General features: G+C 42.7%; 1 protein-coding gene across 1 annotated transcript in view; it reads left to right on the top strand.

The window, feature by feature from the left end:
- The window catches only part of nkd1 (NKD inhibitor of WNT signaling pathway 1), a 34,588-nt gene extending 17,093 nt beyond the window's left edge, over window positions 1-17,495 (top strand). The window contains exons 4-10 of the mRNA XM_035158206.2: window positions 3,541-3,598; window positions 8,874-8,977; window positions 9,105-9,200; window positions 10,870-11,017; window positions 11,881-11,962; window positions 12,383-12,510; window positions 13,100-17,495. Of these exons, the coding sequence (XP_035014097.1) occupies window positions 3,541-3,598; window positions 8,874-8,977; window positions 9,105-9,200; window positions 10,870-11,017; window positions 11,881-11,962; window positions 12,383-12,510; window positions 13,100-13,632 (1,149 nt within the window). The 3' untranslated portion in view covers window positions 13,633-17,495. The remainder of the gene's footprint in view (window positions 1-3,540; window positions 3,599-8,873; window positions 8,978-9,104; window positions 9,201-10,869; window positions 11,018-11,880; window positions 11,963-12,382; window positions 12,511-13,099) is intronic.
- Window positions 17,496-18,852: the final 1,357 nt, after the last annotated feature.

The following is an 18,852-nucleotide window of genomic DNA, read 5'->3' as shown; positions in this document are numbered from 1 at the left end:
GGATTAATTCCTTGTTAATTAAATAAAAAAGTAAATGTAGACTAGTCTGTGCTAGTCTAAAAGAGAAGAAAACACTCAAAACGGACTCACATTTGAGCACTTTTGCCTTTCACAAAGTTAAATGGAAGTTTATCTTGTGCTCAGCTATGTGATCTCAGTGTCTGTAGATTGACAATAACCTTTGTGTCACTAACGTGGTTTGCCAGATCTGCGGTTTTCACTGATGGAATTGGGCTACTTGAAATAATTAATTTACACATAAATACTACTGATTCCAGATCAGCATGTACACACATGTCAACATGCCTCCCTTGCGCGCACGTACACACAAAATGTGCTATAATGGTCTCTGCTGCCCAGCACCCGCTCCCCGATCCTATCTCACACATACACACACGAACGTACGCAGGCAAGTGTTTATGCGTTTCGTGACGGTGCCAAAGTATAATTGTTTAGTTGACTAATTGCACACATCCCTATACTAAGCAAGAATAACCAGGATTTCCTGCTTCAGAGGGAAAAAAATGCTTTGTGTGTGTGTGTGTGTGTGTGTGTGTGTGTGTGTGTGTGTGTGTGTGTGTGTGTGTGTGTGTGTGTGTGTGTGTGTGTGTGTGTGTGTGTGTGTGTGTGTGTGTGTGTGTGTGTGTGTGTGTGTGTGTGTGTGTGTGTGACCCCAGTATACTAATAATACAGTTCGCATTCATCACCACAGACAACGACCAATTAGCACATTCCTCTTCACCCCTCTTCTTGTGTTCTTGGCTGACCCCTCAATAATTTTCATTCATCAAAAAACTCGAAATGCATTCAAGTTACTGTTTTTGTGTTTGTGTGTGCATTTGTGTCTCTGTGCGTGAGGAAATGAAGGAATTTTGATTGTGGAGAAATCTTATTTTTCTATGGGGAGTTATAGATACAGAAGCCAGTCCTCATGTCTAATTTACGGTCACTCAGTTATGTGGGTCAGACCCATGACTGTGACCTATCTGAATGGGTCACGCAACCCTCCTTTGTGGACATCTCCAGATCTGGGTGATCACAAGTTGGAGACAGCGAGTGTGTAGATGGACAGAAGGAGAGAAAACAAAGTTAAACTTTACTGTAAACCACTGAAATATGTGTAATTACAGTCTACAGTCATTGCTAAATTTGATAACAAGTCATTAACCTTTTACAGTTTTCTCATATGACAACAACACAAACTTCTGAGCTGAAATAAAGCTTTCTGATGATCAAAAACATCCATCAGTTTAACAAGGAAGTATTTTTAATTGCTATTATTATTCATTTTCTTTCAATATATTAGTTATCATGGAAAATATGGGGTGGAGGCTAAATCACTTAGGAATAATTTTCATCATTCCACAGAAAGCACCACAAATCCTACAAATGCAAGACCAGTAGAAGTAACCATCCTCTATTAAATATACATGAATGAATCCCATTTGGGGATGGGTGTTCACTGATGCACAGCCCATTCATGATGGTCAGGCACCTGTGTGGTGTGCACATGTACTGTGGTTCCATGGCTGTCTCTTTTTTTAAAATTTCTTCCTCTTTCTCTCCCACTTGTCTCGAATGGGCGTGCCATTTGCTTTTGTTTCAATATAAAAGCATTCTGCTTGTGATTCCATGACATCACACCGGCCTTGTTAATTGTGCAGTTTGATGCAGAATGTATTTAATTGAAAGACAATTGCATTCTGTTCCTTACCCAATCTTTCAGTTATCAGTAGCTACTGTCAGACATGCAATGAACTCCTCAGATACTCCGTATTTCCTCCACAGGAGGTGCATGTGTGAATGCAAATGCCCTAGTAAGAGAATCTGCAGTTTCTGCGGACTTTCTCAGCCTGGCTCTCTAGTATAAAGTCTGTAGAAATCCAGGAGAATTTGATGTGTGAACACAGCAGGGGATCTCCTACTGGATTAACTGCAAGCGAGTGGGGGGGTGAATGACGCTTCTAACGCGCTACAGACGCAAAAATAAAATAAAAAAACGAAAAGAAGACCTAGAGTTTTGGGTGTTAAGAGCTGACGAAAATCATGTGATCTCTGCCGCAGAGTTAATGTGTCGCTCCCTGTCTCTGACTGCTGCACCCAGCTGCTCCGCCTCTCGCCTGAATAATGCAGAGGATTTGTTGCTGTTGTGAACGCGTCTGTGCAGAGAACCTCCCGATGCGTTGTGCATGTGTGAAAGGCAAACTGTGGGTAAACTCCAAAAGCATTTTACCTGCAGGTTATGTCTGAAAACAGCGAGAGAAACTACTGGTGACACTTTTATCATATGAAAGCTGAGCAGTGTCAGACCTGCATTAAAAGCTATGCCGAAATGTGTGATGACCTGTTCATACCTACAACAAAAACAAGTTTTTCCTGCTTTAGCCAGTCAGTCAGTCAGTCCTGTGATCTGCTGTATTCTCTTCCTGAGGCCACCCACAGTGATGCAGCCTGGCTGCCACTGGTGTGAGGGGGGAAGGATCACACCATCTGACCTTCTACGTCTCTGGATTACACAGAAATCTCCTTTCACACTGTCACAGCTTCGCCTCTTACACACACCCACACACTTATGAAAATGCCAGCATGTACACAATGAACTCACATGCTGCTACATTTACGTTGAAGGACTTTTATGAGGTTAATTATTAATTATTAAGGTCAATCATTGACTATGATAAGTCTGCTGTGAATGATCTGTCTTGACAGTCTTTACAGTTTATCTTGATGATTGACTAAACTGACTGAATTTTGTGTTTAATGTATGTTTATGTAGACATTATTTAATCAAATGATTCAAGTTATTTGATAACTCAACATGATAGAAAACATTCATTTAAAGTGACCCTTTACATCCAATTTATTTAAAAAAGTTACATGGAAATTTAATATGTAATTAAAATACAAAAAGTCACAGTTTTAGGCATAATATTTTTTTTTTTGTGTATATGCGTTTGTCAGCCCCATGATTAATGTTTTTTGGGGCCAGATGACTGTAATGCTTCATGGATACCTGAGCCAGACTGTTCCACAGTGAAGCCCGGGTATCACATGTCGCTCCCGTCTCTGTGGTATGCAGATAGAACTGCCAGGAGAGGGGGCCTGGGTGAAAATGGTCCGGGACAAAAACAAGCCTCTGAACGTATCTCTGCAACCATAGCCCGCTGCCGAAATAACCCTACTACCAGGCCTCATTCCCAGAATTCTCTGCAGGGCTCGGCAGTGGTGATTTAGATACTTTTTCATAGTCACAATGCTGAGTGCCAGTCTTACGCTCAGTTTGTTTCAGCTCTACAATTACTATCCTCTTCAACTTTCCGCCACTGTTAAAGCTCAGCTCACAGCTGTCAAATTTTGTTCATAAATAGATATATAAACGCTATAATTTTAAATATTCGCAAGCAACTCTGTGTTGGAAAGCTGTGTAATGGATCTGCAACATTAAAGAAGTTTGTTTTTTGTGAGAAAAAATTATACTCCCCTATGAGACATGAAACAACAATTATATGTGTCCTGTTCTCTTTCCTTTTCTTTCTCCAGGGCTCCATGGTTGAAACATGCGCTGAGGGGATCGGTGATGAACATTACCGCTTAGAAGGTAGGCCCACTGCTCCTCATCAAAGGAATCATCAAAGGTTACACTGACTCATTTGGAGCCCGTTTTTTTAAAATCAAATGAAAACCTGCAAAAACTAGTGTTTGTGGATTTGTTTGGCTCTTCCTGTCCTCACCCATTGTCTAAGCTCCCAACAACGTGCTAATGAGTTCCTCTTTACCTTCCCTCCCAATTCTGCCATCTCTTATCCACTCCTCCCCATGGCAGTGCTCTGCTAAATACCTCCATTCCTCCCATGTTTTTCCCCCTGATTTGATGTGATCCTGGATCAAGAGCTCCGGGAGCAGAGAGTTTCTCACTCCCATTTAAAGACTGGATTGGACGTGAGGTGCAGGCTGAAGTGAAAAGTCGAACGAGAGCAGCCCAGAATTTGGAAGTGTAGCAGAAACTTTCATATTAGTTCTGCATCACTGGAGAGCAGACAAACTAGCAGCTGATAAATTATGTTTAGTCATTGGGTTGAGCCCAAGTCTGGTCCGAGCCTGTCCTCCCTTCAAGACTGATGTTAAAAATAAGAGTATACTGTTCATTCTCCATGATAAAGAGACAAAATAACAAGATAAGTTACTTCAGTAAAAGATTCCATAGAAAATGTGTTAATATTTACATATATCCAGAATACATAATAAGATTATTACCAAGGCAAATTCACTCATAAGAGGAAAATGTGTCATTTGGGGGCAGGAGGTAGAGCTGTCTCCCTCATTCGGCAGGCATTGCCCTTGGGCAAGATACTAACAACAAATTGCCCCCGATTGCTGTGCCGGCAGTGTGTGAGTGATGTGTGATAGAGTGTGTTGCAGATAGATGCACTGTGTTACTGTGTGTGAATGATACATTTTGTGGATTGAAGTAATCAACAAGCTTTTTTTTATATTTATACCAGCAGGCTTTTTATCAACCAGCACACTTTTGAACATGGTTTTGGAGTGTGGACTTCAGCCAGAGAGAGTTATTTTGACTTCCAGAGAAATTGTTTAATTTGCAGCTACTGTGTCAATGCATTTTGTTTAATCTCATAATATATTTTCATGAAAACAATTTAACAGTTCATAATTCTGGTATGGAATAATTTGTCCGCACAGAAGTTGCTTAACCAAATAAGGACAGCTGCGGAAGATTATGACATCCCCTGCATGAATTCTAGTGCTATGCCAACATCCACTGTCAAAAGATTTAAAAAATGTTGGGTACAATAGAAACGAGAAACTAAAGAGAATATGAAAGGACAAACAACGTACGGTACAGAAAAGCCTATTTTCTTTTGGATTTAAGGAAGCACCTCCAATGATAGTTTTGTGTGGATTAAAAAAGAACTAACTCTCTGGTAAAAATTGTAATGGTGGGATGAAGGGCTTGGTGATGAAAAAGTCTTGATGATACGTAACATTGGTACTACAGCAATGTAATACGTACTATATCCTTCTGAGAGGCACCTCGCTTCAGATAATATCACATCTGTTCATGTGGTGGCTGAACAGCACAGCTGGTTACTATGATACCACTAGAATATAAGATGTGTCTTGTTCATGTCATAAAATCTCCTTGGTACCCAGCACTGTGCTGTCGAAAGGAGAGGACAGGATCAGTTATGTGTAATAAAGTAGCCTAGCTAAGCTGGGTGTGATGAGTGTATGCATGTACTTGTGAACATATAGGGATGCTGGAAAAGGTCCGTTATGGAGGCTGCCAGCCTCGACTGCCCTCGTGTTGCCCCTCAGATCTGATGTGCAGCCAATCCCCTTGCGGCAGCTTCTCTCATAAAGAGCTGGCTTATGTCTGTGGTGGGGGGGTCACGGGGGGAGGGTGATAGCAGATTACTGTTACTCCTCCCGGCATTTCATTAACTCGGAGATAAGCATCTCACCACCATATTGAGCCTGCTACGGAACAGATTTGCCCTTGCGCACAATGTTCCCTTTGAGCACCTCAGATGATCAAGCAGCGGGACCCCAAATGCTGCTCCTCTCCAAAAAGTTGCTGAAAGCTCCCTGGGATGATGCCTTTCATTTCTGGCATTTTCCACTATCCAGGGATGAGACAGGTCTGCTTTGATCTGCTTTGGATCAGGAGGAAAGAAATTGGGCTGTTGTGTCTGCTCTGTTGGCGAGCAAACAAACAGTGTTTCAGATTTGACTTGGCTTAATTAATTAGTGATTCTGTTTTACAGCCCGTCTGATCCTCTTCCAAAAGGTTTGAGAATGGAACTTCAAAGTGTGGCGGGAGGAGCGAGGAGTGGAGGAGGATGGGAAAATAGGGGTGTGGTCTGTGTGGGTTTATGGGTGTGTTCTTGGACTACAGGTTTGTGATTGGATGGTTGGGGGGGTGTGCTTATGTAAAGCAAAGCAAATGAACAGAGGTGAACCATACAGTGGCTACAGAGTTGTGACAAGCTTCAGAGAAAATCCATGGTGACATCCATGAAGATGAAGCAAGGATGTTTCTTTGTCCAGAGGAGGTGCGTGTGTGAACTGTCAGAGTGAGAGCCTCCGGATTATCTGCAGACACGTGACAGACACAAAAAAGCAAAAAAAGATCTGTAACAGGCATGGTGTGTATCTGCGGCCCATGTGTCAAACAAATGGTGGCTGTCAAAGCAGAGAAGGATTTGTGGTAGCCTTAGATGTGGGTTAACATCCACCATTGAAACTAAAACATCCAACTGTTCTGTTTGTTTGTTAGGCAGAAACTATTTGATGGATCACCACATAACTTGGTGGATGGATGTGGTATGAACCCATTGCATTATGGTGCTGGTTCAGAGGGCTTGTCCAGAAGTTTTTTCCACTTAGCTTAACTTTGCCAAATAAGGCTTTCTTATTTATTTATTTTTTATGTTTTTCAAGAGCAGTTTGCAGAACATAAACTGTGAACATGGAATATGTATCTGATCTCAATATGTTTTTTGCATGCATTCATGCCCTGCATGTTAATATATTTTAATATAATCAATCAGATAGAGCCCTACTGCCCCAGATAATAAATTACATACATAAAGAATTGCGAGCTGCCTCCGTCAAATTCCGTGCCCCCTCCGCCTCCCGACAAAATTGTAGTTCAGTGGAAACTGCTAGTGACTTTTGTCCCGGGCCAAATTGATGTCTAGAAACGGTTGATAACTTTCAACCGTTAAACTTTCTTCAGAGCGGTGCACGCATTCATCAGCCGGCCACTCGCTCTCTTCCTCTCTCGCTGACACACAGACACCCACAAATACAACGTAATCGGACATGTGTAAACTCAGAGTAGGTAAAAACCACAGAATTTGTTAACTTGGACAATGTATGTAGAGTCGGAGGAGATGACGGGCTCTCAGTTTGGATCGATTCGGTAGAAATTAAAACATAACTTTTTTACGGTCCGAACATGTATGATGAGACACAAAATGATCACTGTAAGCTGTGCATGGCTCCCTGGGTGTCTGCCCTGGACTTGGTGGCGCTGTGGCTGGGCTGTGCTCCCTCTCTCTCGGGCTGTGGAGCTGTATACAATAAAACCATGTTGTTGGAATGGAAATAATGCATTTCCTTTTTTCAGTGTCTGCATAGGCTACTCACTGTATGGGGTCTATGTTAGGAGTGAAACCAAAGCAGCAAGACTTAAACACCGTATACTAAAGCATGTGTTTATTTATCGCAAGTCATATCTTCATTGCAACATTCAACAACCCTATCGCTTATGGATGTTTTCCTAATACTGTGAAGCCCTAATTCTCAGGTTGACTTTTTCTGTGAACATTTCTGCTATAAAGTGTCGTACAGTGAAACTTTCATTGATTTCTATGGTATAGCCTGTTGTTAGGCTCTCCACGGGTTGGTCTGGCCATCAGTGTAACCAACTGGTTATATATGCACTCAACTGAGTGCATATGACAGATTAGTGCTCCCTCCCGACCGTCTCCTTCTAGTCTTATGTCATTCCATAAAATGATGAGCTCTGCGGATCGGAGCTGGGTACTCAGGGGGCCTCATATAGCTCTTTGATGTTCATATGCTCTTTTAGTCGTTTTTATTCGTATGCCACCTGATAGTCTGTCATGTCATACCATTCGGTTTTATGTTTGACATCCCCTTTTGAAACCACTGGGATATATATACTGTAGCTGAGAATTGAAAAAAATATTTCTATATATGTGGCTGATGGAAGAGCTGTTGGCCCAAGAGCATCAGTGCCGTCATAGTTTCAGCATTTACATGCCTGATTTCCGACGACAGCAGTGGCGGGATTCGTTAAGTTTTCTGTTTGTCCATCTGTCACGTTCTCGTGAAATATCTCAGACACTCCATGAGGGAATTTCTTTAAATTTGGCACAAATGTTCACTTGGACTTGAGGATGAACTGATTCGATTTCTGTGACCTCACGTCCATCCCACTCTTGAGGATGCGATATCTCAGGAATGCCTTGAGGGAGTTTCATTACATCTGGCAACAAAAATCCATTTGGACTCAATGAACTCGTTAGAGTTTGCTGGTCAACAGTCAAAGGTCACTGTGACCTGATAAAAAAACATTTATGGCCATAATTCAAGAATAAAATTCACTTTATACCTTTTATTAACTTATTTTAAAGTCTGCACTACATAGCTTATGAGTCTGGACAGACATGGATGTAAATTACAACTTGACTGGTGGTTGGATGCGCATACTACCACAAGGTGATAATTATTGTTTATGCACAGTTTGGGCTCCAGTTCCAGTTCTGATGTTTTGATTCTTCTCTGCAATGATTCTGAAAAAAAGTTATTATTTATGATGGAACTCAATATAAGTTACTTAAATTTTAATATAAGAAATAAGTGCGTTCAGTACAGGCAGAAGCACCTTAAAATAACTTAATATCATATTCTTGAATTTTGCTGAACCCTGGACTGACCTCAATGTACTATGATTGTTTACTTATGGTGTTTTAGGCCTGTCATTAGTCTTAGTGCTTTTTAATATTATCACTAATACTTTACTGTATTATACAAGTGCTGAATTCTCATCTGCAAGCCACCACTTTTAAATTTATATATTATGATTATGATTTATTGTAAATATATTACAATAAATCTTGACTGAGGATTTAATTCTAACTAGAAATGCTTGAATGTGTGACACAACTTAATTGCAGCTGCCAAACTCAGAAGCAGGAGCTTACAAGCAAAACTTAAAGGCGACGACGTATCCTCAGGTTATGACTGCACCCAACATTTCCATCCTCAGGCTCTCTCTTTTATCTTTGTGTGTGTGTGTGTGTGTGTGTGTGTCGCTGCAGTGGCTTTACCCCCGGAGAAGACAGGCAGCTGCTGTGTGGAGGAGAAGATGCAGGACAGGGACAGCCAATCTCCCGCAGGGCCACAGAAACAGCTCCAGTTTGAAGTGAGTGTCAACACTGAACAGGACGTTTATTACTTCCCCTCTGGATGAAACTGGGGCAATGGACTCACACATACAAATACACACACGCAGTGGACAATGTTGATAGGCTAATGTTCTGCTGTTTCAGGAGTTGGAGTGTGCCGTGTCTGTGGAGGAGGATAACAGGCAGGAGTGGACTTTCACCCTCTACGACTTTGACAACAACGGCAAAGTCACCAGAGAGGTAATAATTATTAAAACAAAACATCTGCCAACACCACACAAGATTTACTCGCTCACTTTTCTGGAAAAATATACCTAGTTTACATTCTGCCAGTTTCCCCTACATTTTCATTGCATTAATACAAATTAAACATTTATGGGACTGCCCCAAAAATGTTACTCAGCAGCTTGCTTGTTGTAGAAATCCCCATCCCATATTTGCCTGGATATGAATCCATAACTTCCTCTTTTCCTGGTGTTGCCACACCCCAAAACAAAGGGAGGATAGAAGTTCTAGACCTCCAACACATTCTCACTCGTAAGAACCAAATCCAGAACTGTCTGTTTTTTTTCCATCTCCTGCGAGGTACCTTGTGTCTTGCGTCTGCCTGGTACAGATCTTAGCTCCCATCCAGAAAGGCCCCTGTTTTTTGAACAACTTGAAACAGCGCAAAGAGACTCGGAGCTGTCCTCTGTGTAGTTGGCTGTGCAGCTTTCTTGGCATTGCCTGTGGCTCCATGGCTCATGAGACGGCAGGCGGCAGCGGCTTGGAGGAGGAACGAAACGCTTTCTTCTCCAACCCTTTTTTTCACCCTTTCATACAAATAAAAAAGAGAAGGAAGCCACAAAACTGATATTTCTATTTATTTATTTTTTTTTGCACATTTCGTCTATATCTGAAACCAGTATGTGGAACCGGGCCCTGAAGAATTCATAATCGTCCTTTTTTGCCGTGAGTCAGAATGGCATAGGCTTTGTGTCGCATAGGCTTCAATCCTCAGCAGTTTTGTCAGATGAGCTCTGATGATGAAGCTGCACTAAGAAAAACACTTGAGATACTGTATAAGTTTCACTTCTATACCAGATGAAGTACAAATATAATTGGGTTTGAAAAGACCTTGTGCTGTTGCTATTCCTCAGTGCAAGGTACAGCTTCTGAAAAGCCACTTGAGACGGCATTATTCATATTAGGTCGTCCAAATGTGGTTAGTTACCTCGTTCTGTAGCTACTGTGGTTTCACTTTTAATTTTTAAGTTATTGATAATTTTTCTTTTTCTTTGTTTTCCATATTTCTCTGTGATCCTTAGGCAGAGCTTTATAATGACCTATACATGAAAATTCGGTTTGTATGCTTCTGATACATGCTGTTTAGCACAAATATTTGAAAACCTACATTGATGCTACCCCCTATGTAGGTGTGATATCAGTCATTTAAGAGGCATTGAGGAATTAAACAGAGTGTGTAGAGCCTTCACAGCTGTAACATGAGTCATATCAGGCCTAACATCTCAGTCAGCCTCCTCTGCTACCGCCAAGACGTTTCTTTTTATGAATTTATAACTTGTCTCTACACCCCTGTCTGATCGCTTCACTTGGAAAGCCGAGCTAAAACAACTGACATCAGTGTTTCTCTGTTCACTGTTGTCTGAGGCACTTCTTTAAATTCCTAGCTAGCATGAAGTTCATGATACATGCGCAAAGCTACAGAATAGTGAAATCAAACAGTGCAGTAATTAGAAGAGTCTCCAACATCATGCTCCCCCTTTTCTGTAAAATATCTGCCCTGAAATTCTGAGTCTCCTCACCAATGATAACAAAAATCCCCCCCAAAAAATCAGTTTGTGATCAAGTGATTGTGACTCAAAAAGCTTGAAAGATTGAACACATTCCCATAACCTCTCTCCTGCAGGATATCACCAGCCTGCTGCACACCATCTACGAGGTTGTGGACGCCTCCGTCAACCATTCTCCCAGCAGCAGCAAGACGCTGAGGGTCAAGCTCTCTGTGGCTCCCGATTCCAGCCAGCGGTGGAGGAGCTGTACGCAGGGTGCAGCAGGTAAAAGCCGCATTATCACAGTGGGTGGGGGGCGGCGGCGGAGGAGAAGTGAGGGCATTTTGGGGTCCCCCTCGCGTTGCCTGCTGTCAGCTCAGCCAGAGACGTGTTTGTTGTCATGCAGAAAGGCGGCTGCTTCAGGCCTGTCAGAGCTTTGTTCCGTGCAGTCTCAGAGTCGCTCCATCTCTCTCACTCAATGGGGTTCATTTTTAATGATGGGGGGGAGTGACAGAGCCAAGAGTGGGCCCCCTCCCTCAGTGCCTTCAAATACTCTGAAAGAAACCTTAAGAGATCTGCCGAGTCCTTTTGATAACCACAGCCATTTTTCTTTTCTCCAAAGTTCCCTTTTTTCCTCTCGTCTCCCCCCTCTCTTCCTGCCCCCCTTCTTGGAGCTGCCGGGAAAATATAGCTACGTTCAACTTAACTTTTCTCACTGATGACTTGGTAAACAAGTAGTCAGTGAAAAATATCTCAAAAAGTATATATTCCTGTGTGTTTGCATCCTATTGTTTTCGGCTATAAATATCCGTCAAGAGATTCAAACAGAGCGAGCTTTGAAAATATCGCCGGTTGCCTTCATGCTAATTTCAAACTGCATCAGATCTCGCAGCCTTAATAAACTTTTTTTTTTTTCATTCCACGCCTTATAAGAGGCTGGGAGTTGAAAATAGAATAAATGAAGCATTGTTGTTTTTCCTTTTCTATAGATCTTCAAAGTAAAACCCCCCAAACAAAGGTTGCTTTCTTCTGAGGCTTGTGTGACTGTTGTCGTGTGTAGGTGTATGTTTGTGTATTTGTGTGTGTGTATGTGGCCGCTGTGTGAAGCTCTCTTTGATAATAGCCCCCTGTCTTTCACACATACACAGAGTTGTCCCACCCCAGAGAGAAAAATGACAAGTGTATAGAAGACCCCAAGAGTGCAGACAAGAAGAGTCGAGCACTCCTAAGGTAAACCACCTCCCCTGCACACTTTAATTTCTATTATTCAAACTTGTGTCTGCAGGAGGAGTTTGTTATTATCATATTGTTTTTATGAGATCACTGGTTTGAGCATCTACTTTTTCTGACACAGTGAACTAGACATTTCCTCCTGAATAGTTGCAAGGAGCAGCTGTTGTTCACACACTTGGGATCTGCAATAGTCGTATATTCTTAAATTAGTTTTGCCCTTCCGCTGTACCCAGGAGGAGTCAGACCTCTGTTCATACAGTGGAGATTTAAACCTGTGATTTTCTAGTCACAATCTCACTTCTCTAACAATTACTCTGCAGCTGCCTGATCATAAGGAACACTAGTTTTACTCTATGCGAGCACTACCACTGCTGACCAAAAATGCTACCTAATGAAAGGTGCCGCTTGTGTCCACAGGCGCCACCACAGTGACCACCACACCCAGCCGGGCTGCCAGCGCCACTGTGTGGATGAGAACCTGGAACGCAGGAACCACTACTTGGACCTGGCAGGCATCGAAAACTACACGTCCCGCTTTGGAGCCGGTGAGTGGACCGGGGCCAGGGGGGTAAGGAGGGGGAGAGGGGAGGAAGAAACGCAGACCGTGGCCCCTTTGAAGCTGCATCCAGGGGCCCTCATTACTGCGGCACCTGCTTGGAGCCATTAGGTAGAACTACCAGCCCGCTGAGCTCCTCGCCAGTACAAACATCTGGGCTGAGGCAAGCACAATATACCAAGTGTTCAAGGCTGAAGCCCATCAACAGAACAAGCTGCTGAGAAGTGAAATATTAGGTCTAATGAGCAGTGGCCTTGATCTGATGGTTAGTGATGACATATGATTAGTTTAATATCGGTTCTGTTAGGAAGGTGCTAACAGAGATGTGCTCTGAGTCACTGTGTGTCTTCAGCAGAAGATAGAACCTAATACAAAGATGTTAGAATCTTAACGTGGAGCTTTTGAGTGGATCTGAGCTGCTGGCACTATAATTTTCACATAGTTGGTTTCTTTTTCCTCTCCTGTTTTGCTGGGTCATAAGTGCCAATGTAATGAATTTTATAATTGTACCTGTCCTGTGATGAAATTGTTTCTCCTTGCTTGTTTAAAATGAATAAATATCCGTGTCTGTCTCACAGCTCCAGTCCCAGAGCCGACAAAGGCAGAGCCCCAGACCCGCTCGTCCAACCAAACTCGCTCTCGCTCCCACGAACCGGAAAACGGCCACTCCCATTCCCACCATCGCCGCTTGCCGACCGTTGTGGACACTGTCGCCCCAGACAACCTCCACCCTCCCCGGCCGCGAGGCCAAGACTCAGGGAAACATGCCATCCGTTCTCCCAAGTCCCACAGCCGCACACCTCCTGCACAGACCAGTGGCAGGGTGATGAGAAGCCGAGGTGTTCCTCCTCCCCCTGCCCTGCCCAGCCAGACCCCTCCTCACCAGTCTGCAGCGCCCTACCGCAAGCACAAGCAGCGGTCCAAGGAGAGCCAGGGCTACCGTGCCTTAGGCCCTCTGGCGGCTTCGGGACCAGTGGTGGAGAAGGAGCAGGTGAGAAACCTGCCCAGCGTGCTGCTATATGAGGGGGGGCTTGCGCAAGTGGTGCAGCGGCACGAGCACCATCACCACCACGAACACCATCACCACTACCACCACTTTTATCAGTCCTGAATTTCCACTCTGCCTGGGACAGCTCAGCACTCCTGCAGCCCCACATACCGCAGCCAGACCTGCAGACACTGACTTGCAGTGGCCTTCCTCCTCAAACACTGTGCAGTCCAGTGGCGTTGTAGTTGACATGGGACAAGGGGAGGAGATGGGGGTCACTGGAGGGGCGATCCTGTACTGAGGTGGGAACAACCAGTGTTAGAAAGAGGTTGGTCAGACAAACAGAAGCTTGGGTATGCAGCAGGACTGAGGATCACAGCTGGGGATGGAGAGGAGGGATGGAGGGACAGATGTGATAAACAGCTCAGAAGCTCCTCTCCCCTCTGACCTGGTGTCCCACTACCTGATGAACTCTACGGCTCCAAACCAGCACCACAACCCTTCCAGACCACTAAGCCCAAAGGTTTCTAAGGAACAGGAGGGAAGACAGGAGGAAAGACTGGTGTAAAGATGAAAATATATGAAGGAATATAGGTGGTAGGAGAGCAGGGCATAGCAAGAGTGTATGCGTGTGCTGAATATTGTTTGAATGTGTGGGCGTAGCAAGAGAGTTTGTGTGTGTGTGGAATATTGTTTGAATGTGTGGGTGTAGCAAGAGTGTGTGTGTGTCTGTGTGTGTGTGAGTGTCACGACACTGGTGTCTGTTGAAAACCACTTGAGAAGTGCGCTCATGGGTGCGTGATTATTTAAAGCTGACTGTCAGGCAGGTTTTTGAAGATGAAGATTCTGATCTGAGCACGCAATACCCCGTCAGCAAGTTTAATGGGAAGGAAAATGCTGAAATGTTATCAAGTAAAAAAAAAAAAAGAAGATCCCAAATCCGCTGCTACCTCTAATTTTCTCCTAATTGTTGTTATAATGGTGACTTTGACTAAGCATTCAGAGGTTATTTTCAAATTACTTGGAAACATTTTTTTGAAAGAATAGGAATTGTGTCACAATCTGTTGTACTGAAGTGTCGAGAAGCTCCTTACTTTTATTAACTAATATTTACTGTACATAAGGTATATATTGTTATCAATTTTACAAGCTTTATTGATAATGTGATATCTTTGTATTCACTATCTGATGCTCTTGTTTGCTTTCCTACTCAGCCGTATTTTATAAGACCACTAGGAGCCCCCGTTTGACAAGAATGTGTATTTCTCACTCATTCTCTCTCTGCTTCGACTCTCTATGCCATTGGATGTGATATGTAAACGTGACCAAGTAATTATGGCTGAATGAGTGAAATCCCAACTCTCAACAGTGCTGCAGAATCGTTCAGTAGTGTTCATGGTACATGGCTGTACTTTAAAAAACATATCAAAGCATAATAATGGGGTTTAGTTCATGTGAGCTTAGCTGTAATTGAGCGGCCTTTGTGTAGATGTTATATCTGCATTAAAGCTAAGAATATCATCAGCCTTAACCCATTGAAATGCAAAAACTATAAAGCTTTTGTTAAGTTCCTGGAACCAAAAGGTCAATTCATTTTGAAATGGTCAGCAGTTAAATCCCATATCTTTAGTCCCATCAACACTTAAATACAGAATAAGAGAATGTCTGTAGCTGTGTAAACCAGTTATTTCTCAGGCCTTCTTGCCTATTTTGCATAAGCTGAAACCTTGTCACACCCAGCCAATCAGATGTTGGTGTATATATTTATCAGTATGGAGTTTGACCTTTTTTTGACAAGTTATTTATGTCAAGAAATGCTGAGCGTGCATTTAAGTTTTCACGAGTGCCCCGCTTTAGATCCAAGCAGATTCACATTCACATCCACGGAGTTGTCACGTGCCACGATATTCTTTTTGGACTGTGTGACTTTAAGGCCAGCACTTTCTCCAGCAGTTCTGTTGTCTGGCCCCTGGCACTGAGGTCACATGGCTCCTCCCTGTGTTTCCAGCTGTCAGCAGGTCTTTCTTCTTTCAGCTGTCTCATTCCTCTGGTGCTGGATGACACTGGGCCCGGCCCGCAGTCTCCGCAAGACCCATAACTCACCGCTGCTGCTCTCCTGCCAACAGGGACTGTCTGCTTGTCCTGTCCCATGATGCTCTGCGGGCGCTGCAGTAAACATGCAGAGGTCGATGGGACCAGCATGCAAAGAAAAAAAGTGTTTTTACCTGCGTCACATCTGGTCTGACAGAGGCAGCGGAGTGAAGTGTTCCCCAGGACTGTTTTTCCTACTGATAATCTACAGCACTTTCCTGTTTCTTCTTTGTAGTGGAGTATGTTTCTCAACCTTTGGAGCAATGAGAGTTTAAGTGCCTCGCTCCAAGGTAGCCCACCCATACAGAGGGGAGAACACATTCTCGTTAGCAGGCTTCATTCCCAAACAATCCAGGAGACTGTAGGATTCTGTCGCAGGCACGTGTGTTTTTGTGATGAGCAAGAATGCATTGTATGCCAGACTTGTCCTCCGCACTGAGATGTCCTCTCACAGCTGCAGGCTGTCCTTTAGCGGGAGGCACCAGTCAGACGGGTCATCTCACGGGACCCAGTGGTTAAAACGGCGTCATTCCCCGAGGAAGATCACAGCTGCGCTCCATACCTCAGCTTCTTAACCTCACACTGCTTTTCCTGGACGAGTCCTCACCACTGGACCCCTCATAACACTGTAGCTCCTGTCGATTCTTTCACCTCTTCTGAAATAAGTGTAGATACTGATGTATGGCTCTAAATATAAGCAGTGTGGAATAAGGTGACTGTTTGTCCAGCAGGGAGGTCTGATTCACGAGTTGAGCAAAGGCGAATGAAGGGAATTGGCTAAAAAGATCAGTCAGACCAACAGTCAAGTTTAATTTGTTTTTATTTCTTTCAGCCAGAGTTTAACTACAGACACATTGCTCTTGTTAATTCCCTGCCTCATATGCATAGAGTAACCTGAAGTCACACTAGAACCTAACAACTACTCTATAAACTACAAATGTACTTTCATACCTTTGGCCACAAAGCACTGTCACAGGAGCAACAAGGGATGTTTTGCTTTTCTCAAGAGAACCTCAACAGCATTTATTTAGGGTTGTGAAAACCGTAACCTCCCACTGCCACTATCCCTCTCCTGTCTCATCACATCATGGAAATGTATCTATATTTTGAGAGAAAAAAAGATCATGTGCTGGCGTTTTTTTCATTTTACCAGCAGCCAAGTTGTCAGCCATCCTGTTTAAATCTACATTTTATTTTGTTTGCCATTATGATGCGAGAGCAGGTGTAACTTTAAACCTTCAAATTATGAATGTCTCCATTTGGAACACAAAAGTCAAATCATGTCACACAATCTTCTGTCCTGTTGTATAGGATATCCAGAGCCACATGTCCATGTTACTACAGTATTTAATGCTCCACTAATATCAATGTGTATCAACATTTTCTAAAAAATCTGATGTATATAGTGGACTACAGAGGTTAAACCAGCATCATGTAGAAAGAAATTAAGTCTTATTTGTAATTGATGACTGTCAAGCTATCTCACTTGCCTACTGTCAGCTAGTACTCATAATGCAGTATCCGCCACACCAATCTGACTCAGCAGGGAGGAATAACTCTCCACCACAAGCTGTTTGTGCCCACACACAGACACTTGGTATTTGTTGTAAAGGAAAATTGTTTAGCACTAGCTATTCTTTCCCTTTCCCCCCTTCCTCCTATTGTTTTTCATGACTTTGTTTAGTTGAGATAGATTGTATTTGATTAATTGCTCTATTTATTTGATAGCAGATCTGTGCCAAGGGAAATACCCTTTTATTAAAGTATGAACCTGTTCCTTATAAACTGACTGACTTATCGAGTCATTTCATTTCAGTTTTCACCAGTAGTATGTGTATTGGTGTGCAGATTTGCACAGTGCATGTGTATTTATAATAAACATTATTTTGAAATAATACCGGTTAACAATATGAATTTTTTGTTTATTTATGCTGGAACAACATCTATTTTAATGCATGTCTTTCATTTTTGGGAAATAAAACCTTCTTGTTGAGGAAGAATGAGCTGTAACATTGCGAGGTGTCTGTAGGTGAAATATTAAATGGAGCCACTTATTTCCAGTCTATATGCTAAGCCACAATAGATGGTAGCTAGATAGGGACACTACAGACATGAGAGAGGTATTCATCTTATTTAATTCTCTGCAAGAAAGTAAATAAACAATACTGTATGTTTTCCTTAAGATAATAGATATTCTCATACAACCAATATTATTAACATACTTATATCTGATCATTTTCTACTATTTTTCTATTTGAGATGTCAGATTCTTACTCGATAATTTTGCAATTCACTTTGTTGGATTGTTGATGGATCTGATCCTCATAGAAGCTGGATGTAGATCATATGCAATAGGAGTTTGTCTGTATCCTCTTATCCCATATAGGATTGTGGAGGCCTGGACAGGCCGTGAGTCTTTCACAGAGCCAAGAAATACATAAATAAAACAAAAACAGACAGACACTCTTTCTCAAACCATATTCCACTTACGATAAAGCCCCATTTCAACCTAACCAGCGGAAAACATGGAGAACATGCACTCTCCACCATGTGCGATCCCTAAATCTGTCGGAAGTGACAGAGCTGTCCATATGGTGAGTGTTGGATCAAAACAAGAACACTGGACAACATTTTTAATGTTGCCTGGCTATACAGATCAAATTCAGTTTTAACATCTTTATACAGTATATCTTCCCTTAAAATCTGTTCCTGCAGCGGAGATACACCTTTTGTTCTGTTAATCCAGAGAGTGTGTGAATCACTAAGAAAAAGCAAGTGCTGCTACTTCATCATCTCATTCACAGATATCTGTTCCTTGCTGCCATTTGAAGGTGTATTGATTGTGCACAACTGCAAGTGTCAGTTGGTTGATGTGAGTTTCTTTAAGGTAAAGAAATCTGACCTTCTGTCCCTGATTCGCTCATTTGACCTAAAACTGTTTTTGCAGCCTCCCACTCACAAAGTCAGCAAAGAATTTGACCTGATTCTCATATGAAACTGCCACAGACTTCTTAACAGTCACACTGCGTCTGCATGAATCCACTTGCACTATATGTGTCCCACCTCTGGTTTTGTTCCGCCACAAACTGTTCCCTCAATAGCAGTCAATGATTTCTCAGAGTTCATCTACTCTACTGACCTCATCTCTGAATAGCCTGCGTCTAGTATCCATCAAACCTGCTCGCTCTAACCTGCCTCAAGCTTGGTAACCTTAACCTCATCTGAAAGCTGCGTACTGTTCTCACAGCTGCT

Source organism: Hippoglossus stenolepis, chromosome 1, assembly GCF_022539355.2.
Source record: "Hippoglossus stenolepis isolate QCI-W04-F060 chromosome 1, HSTE1.2, whole genome shotgun sequence".
In the NCBI taxonomy this organism is placed as follows: domain Eukaryota; kingdom Metazoa; phylum Chordata; class Actinopteri; order Pleuronectiformes; family Pleuronectidae; genus Hippoglossus; species Hippoglossus stenolepis.
This window is presented reverse-complemented; position numbering and strand designations above follow the sequence as displayed.